The sequence below is a fragment of the Nicotiana attenuata genome, unplaced genomic scaffold (assembly GCF_001879085.1).
Source record: "Nicotiana attenuata strain UT unplaced genomic scaffold, NIATTr2, whole genome shotgun sequence".
NCBI lineage: Eukaryota > Viridiplantae > Streptophyta > Magnoliopsida > Solanales > Solanaceae > Nicotiana > Nicotiana attenuata.
Window position 1 is genome coordinate 285,495 of NW_017671469.1, and position 6,691 is coordinate 292,185.

At 41.7% G+C, this 6,691-nt stretch overlaps 1 protein-coding gene across 1 annotated transcript in view; it reads right to left on the reverse strand.

Moving 5' to 3' along the window:
* Window positions 1-2,421, reverse strand: part of LOC109208481 — a 7,156-nt gene extending 4,735 nt beyond the window's left edge. The window contains exons 1-3 of the mRNA XM_019371597.1: window positions 2,409-2,421; window positions 1,600-1,708; window positions 1,138-1,190 (exon numbers count right to left, since the gene is read on the reverse strand). Coding sequence (XP_019227142.1) covers window positions 1,138-1,190; window positions 1,600-1,708; window positions 2,409-2,421 — 175 coding nt within the window. The remainder of the gene's footprint in view (window positions 1-1,137; window positions 1,191-1,599; window positions 1,709-2,408) is intronic.
* Window positions 2,422-6,691: the final 4,270 nt, after the last annotated feature.

A 6,691-nucleotide genomic window follows, 5' to 3' on the forward strand; every position in this document is an offset into this window, starting at 1 on the left:
AATTCATTACACCCACGGTGAAACAAATAACATACGACACGCAACCCGATAGGTCATAACCAACACTCCATTTACCGAGCAACATCCAATTACTCTTCCCGCTCGACTTTCACTATGAATCCCCAATAGAACCGCACCACAGGTGCCCATAATCAACAAATCCTAATGTCTCACAACATAAAATAGCAACTCAAGCTGAATACGTAGCCACATCGGCCTGCCAACGAACTCATTACCAAGGAAGCCTGAAGCTGCTCCTTCCACTACAATAACTCCTGCCGGAGCCGTACGATACGGTGGCCGGCACCAAATCAATATCGAAATCCACAACCTCGCCCGGCGACATGCCCGGCCACAAGAAACGCATCCGAAAAGTCCCTCAATACCGGAACTGAATCAATGGTAGAAACCTCTGCACTGACATCCACCACGAAGGCCCAATTAAGAAAAGCAATCCTTCCCAACCGTCCGCTGGTCTTCGGAATACAAACCACTCTGCTAGAACATAACCCGATGCACCTCGCCATGGAACCCGTGGCATTTTCCGACATAACCCATAGCACAATAGTCTAGAATAACCCAACACTGAGACAACCAGTCTATACCCCAATATCATACCCAGAATCTAATATACCAAGCAAAGAAAGATCCACTCGGGCCTCCAAATCCCAATAGCCGCTAACGGTACCAATACAGACGGTCCACAACCACTACATAGCCTGAACATGAGAACTCCCACTCTCCAACTCCATATAGCTCGAGAATCTCTGTACCTGATTCCCAAATTCCGCAGTATGAATACATATTACACCTCGAGTACCTAATCATTCCACGAAAGATATTCTAAGATTCCCCTGTGCCATCACAAAACTCAAATATCAACAGCCGATCTAACAAGAAAGCACCGCATTACTACCGTAGTATCATCAGTCTAATCACATTGCCCTTTTTTCGAGACATATACTCTCGTCAAATCACTTCCATTTAGCAGCACCATTTCCTTGATTACCTGAGGCTACCCATTGCCTAAGAATTTTATGAACTCCTTTTTAGAACTGAACTGTAACTCATCTAATCAAGAACTTCCGTTGATCCCATTAGGAAGAAGAATCATTACACATTCCATGCTTCGCATACCCATAGAAAATACATTCATCTCCAAACCACGGTGAAACCCGACAAGAACATCTCTGCCAATTCCATTCGCACAAGCTAAACTGCCAGGACTGAATCCTTCTATCCAAACCAAGCTAAGCAAGTTGTCAGAACTCAAGAACTTTGCTGCACAATGCTTGTAAAGGCTCATTACCTGGAACACATACGAGGAATTAATCATATCCTTACCATACCGATTCGGTCTACTATCAAGCTACTCCATCTATCTAATTTCCCTTCTGATTCATCATCAACTTGATATTTCTCCCTTGCTGTAGCATCACAATGCCTCAATCCACGCTTACCACACGAGACTCGAACATAAGACCACACTGTCTAAGACCCATAGGCCACCGAATACTCTCTCTGCTGTCCCCAGAAATACCACACTCCAGAATATTTTACTTGAAGAACTCCCTGCGAATCTGAATTCATTACCATTACCTTCCAGATACCGATACATAGAACCCCATAATCATCATAAAAATACCACCAGTCTCGACATTTTCTGACGAAAACACGGTCTTTGACCACATGCACAACCTTGAGACACCTGATTGTTACATGTAGAATCTTGAACACGATAAAACCATTCTCGAGAGTCATTCACTCTTATTCAAACTGCAAATTACCTGACTTAACGAACAGAACCACTCGTACCTTATTGGCACTCCGATACCGCAAAAATGAGATCCTCATCCCAATACAACCAAGCAACTTCCTGCTCTATGCACCGAGCATTCTTTACCAACAACAACTCTAGACATTCTGTGATTCTCATATCCTATGGAATATAATATAACCTTTATCAAATTTTTTTTTCTTTTACTCTAGCCATAGCTGGCTCGCCCGCACGCTCCAACTGAAGCCAACATAGCACATGCCCGTGCAATCTGCTAATCAATAGCAACCTCCCCAACTTGGCTCGAAGCCATATATTAGGACACACTCAACAACTCATAACACTTTTACTCTAATGATGCCGCAATATCATAGTGAGATTAAACTCAAATCATCTACTGGTTGTGAAAACACAGATCGTCTAGTACTGTAATCCTCTGCAACCTCGTATTCATCCCCACATCAGTTGAGTCCACTCTCTTAAGCGGCCCGATTTTTTTTTTTTGAATTTCAACACGCACCCTTCAATTACACATGAGATCTTCTAACATACACATAAGGATCATACCACTTAAGAATACTCCGCAGGAGATAACCCACCTGCTTCGCCTCAATTTAGTATTTCAGCATACCTTCCACCGTCATATCCATTACACAATCATTTAGTCTTTCCTGGGTATGAACTCATACCACCACATGAAATGCACTACACTCCCCAACTAGGAGACACGATAATATTCTTCACACGCCCATACTCGGGCCACACATCAAATCACAATAGGAAACGAACGCTTAACAGCTCATCTATTAACCAGCAGACTTCTTCGTCACTACCAAGTCATATAGACACATCTCGCAGTACTAACATACTCATCACATGGATATCCACCCGCCATTCCGGCTAATAGGGACAATACCGAACATAAAAGTTCAAAACACTTGCTCGCACAATCAGCACCTCGGTGCTCAAGCAATAGGCAAAGATCCGGCCTCAAGTCCTCCAGACTGGCCCAACATACTCACGAAGATCACATCTCGCCCCTTGGTCGGGGAATCACAAACCATCGAGGCACATATAATACTGAGCGCTCGTATGCGCATACAGACGTGTGGAAGGAATTTTCAAGAGTTTCTTTTCAAGCTGAATAAAGGATGCACGATAAGAATTCAAGAATGTGAAGTTTTCCTAAAGGTTCTGCAGCCTCTCGAGGATAAATACAGACGTCTCTGTACCGATCTGCGAGTCTCTACTAACCTGCTCATGACTCGTGAGACCTAGTAACCTAGGCTCTGATACCAACTTGTCACGACCCAATTTCCAACCCGGTCGTGATGGCGCCTCTCGTGAAGACAAGGCCAGCTAACTAGCCTAAATCGTCTCTTTAACAATTATTAAACATAAATGAATAGATAAATACAGCTTAACGACAATACTAACCAGTATTTACAACCCAACACAACCCGACCGGGGTGTCACAAGTCACGAGCATCTAGAGAAGTCTAAATACAACTACAGGGCCAACAATATACGGAATAAAATTTAGAACCAAAGGAAGTAATCCGGTGCCGTGAACGCTGGCGGTCACTCTACTCAGCTACGATAGCAATACCTTCAACCAGCTCAAAACCCACTACCGGGTGAACAATACCTGCATCTGCACGCGAGGTGCAGGGAGTAAAGTGAGTACTCCAACCCAGTGAGCAACAAAAATGGATAACGGCTGAGAATATAAAATCCCACACAGGCACAGATAATGCTATCTCAAACAATAAAATCAAGTAAACGGCAGGGACCAGTGAAACATAGCAAGAAATTCTCTTTGAAAACAATTAATAAAACAAGTATGCTCAAGTATGGTCAGTCATTGTTACCTGACCGGTCAGCCATTGTTACCTGACCCAACGCGTGTTTCAGTGCCATTGTTACCATTAGTCAGCCATTGTTACCTGACTGGTCAGTCATTGTTACTTGACCAAAACACGTGTGACAGTGTCATTGTTACCACTGTCCAATTCTAAATGGGTACCGCGCTCACTGTGGGTGTGCAGACTCCGGAGGGGCTCCTACAGCCCAAGCGCTATATCATCATAAGGCCTGAAAGCCTGTACATATCAACATGAGGCCTGAAAGCCTTCTCACAATACACTCGAGGCCTGAAAGCCTCCTCACATATCACTCGAGGCCTGAAAGCCTCCTCACATCACTCGACATATCCTCACATATGGCCCTCGGCCTCAATCAGTCCAAAAATAATCATAAGCCCCTCAGGCATCAGTAAAGACAATAATGCTCAGCTCAAACAATAGTTCAAACATCAGTTAAAACTCAAGGTTGAGTAAAAATATAGCTGAGTTCATGAAACAGTGTAATTCAAATGGACTGAGTTCAAATAATATTTCAGACAGTGAGGAAAACAGTGATGATAGTTCATAAAGAGTTCAAACAGTCGGCAATAAGCCCCAAATATGGCAATAAGCCCAAATCATAGTGAAAACAACAAGTCATTGCTAATACGCGGTAAAATATCATCCGGACTGGACCAAATCACAGTCCCCAATAGTAAATGACCCCGCGCTCGTCATGGAATGCGTGTCTCATCTCAACATAGCACCAAGTTGTGCAAATCCGGGGTTTCAAACCCTCAGGACGTCATTCAAAATCATTACTCACCTCGAACCGGTGAAATCTCTAGCTCGCGACGCCTTTGCCCCTCAAACCGACCTCCACGCGCGTCGAATCTAACCAAAACCACAAGGAATACGTCACAATAGGCTAATGAATCATAACCCAATAGAAAAGACTCGAAAAATATCAAAAATTACGAAGTTGGCAAAAACCCGAGCCCCGGGCCCACGTCTCAAAAAATTACGAAATTCACATCACCGGATTCCTCGTCTTGCCACGAGTCCGTACATATCAAATTTACCAAAATCGGAGTCCAATTGGCCCCTCAAATCCCTATTTTAAACTCTCATAAGTTCAAGCCCTAAACCACCATTTTTGACCTTTGATTCCTTGATTATTCAGTCTAAATCCATGTTTTTACACCATAAAATCGTATTCTAAGTCCAAGAATCCATACCTGATTAAAGCCCTCGAAACCCTCTTCAAAATCGCCTCAAAGTTCTCAAGGTTCGGAGTCCAAAATGTTGTTCTTTCAAAAAAAATTCGCGAAGAAGATAAACTCACTTAACTGCCAGCCATTCCGCTTCTGCGGATATATTACCGCTTCTGCGACTTCCGCATATGCGGTCCACGTCCGCTTCTGCGGACTTTTCACTTAAGGCACCCACCGCTTCTGTGGTCCCTAATTCGCTTCAGCGGGACCGCCTATGCGGTCAAATCTTCCGCTCCTGCGGACTCAGACAAGGTCCCATAATTCCGCTTCTGCGAGGCCTAGCTCGCTTCTGCGAGACCGCACCTGCGGTCCAATAGCCGCAGGTGCGAAAACACCAGATACCAGCAATATGAAACATGTCCAAAAACTCCCCGTTTAACCATCCGAACTCACCCCGAGGCCCCCGGGACCTCAACCAAAAGCACCAATACATCCTAAAACCTCATTCAAACTTGTTCCAATCATCAAAACACATCAAACAACGCCAAAACCACTAAATCACATCGGATTCAAGCCTAAGTTCTTCAAAAACTTCCGAAACACGCATTTAATCAAAAACCCGATCGAAACACCTCCGAATGACCTGAAATTTTGCACACACATCACAAATCACATATCGAAGCTACAGCAACTCTCGGAATTCCATTCCGACCCTCGGATCAAAATCTCACCTATCAACCGGAATTCACCAAAATACTAACTTCGCCAATTCAAGCCTAATTCTACACCGGACCTCCAAAATCAAATCTGATCGCACTCCTAAGTCACAAATCATCCCCCGAAGCTAACCGAATCACCAGAAATCACATCCGAGCCCTCTAACTCAATAGTCAACATTAGGTTGACTTTTCCAACTTAAGCTTTCCTTAAAGAGACTAAGTGTCTCATTTCTTATCAAAACCAATCCAAATCAACTCTAACACACCACATACCGATAACGAAACATGAAGAAGCATGAAATGGGGGAAACGGAGCAATAACACATGAGACGACGGGTCGGGTCGTCACAGTATTAATCTATTATTGTTATCAACTTCTTCCGTATTATAAACAGGCCTTGGCATTGTTGGAAAATCCACAAAACTTCTTCCACAACCTTTCAAAATAGTTTCAAGCTTTTGCAAACAACGATTTTTCAATTCTTCATCTGTTAGGTCAGCTTCTGAAATAACATGAAAATATAAAATAATTAAATAAAAATTAGATTGTAAAGTTTAATTTAGCCTCATGAAATAATAAGATTAACGAAAAATTATAGTGGTCAATAGTAGTTTACATTAATTTAAAGTACGTTTAACGTACATAGAATTTGAAGTAATAATATAGTCGAAACAATGTGCTCCATTTTATTTTTTAAAATTGTTAATAATGTGAATATGCAATTTATTATTCGTAATGAATCAAAAAATTAAGTTTTTACATTAATAAAAAGTTAATCGAAGTATTTTCAATTAAAGTAGAGAATGCATAAGAACGATTATAGGCTTTCCCGAAGGTTTAGGGCATTAAATACAATGCATTAATTTTTAATTAGTATTTATGTCTGGAAAGTGCATTATTTAGTTCCAATATTATTCCAATCATCTAAACAGAACAATATTTTAAAAGACAACATAACAAATATGTTTAACAAACATTAAGTTGTTGAGTGAATTTTGTATGAAGTTGAAAAATAAAAAAAAATAAAGATAATGAACAATCGGATTAATACGAATGAAGTAAGTAAAAATGAAAATTAATTAAATAAAGTTAACGCAAATCGGCCATCCTTCATAGTAATCATATCATAAATCGAA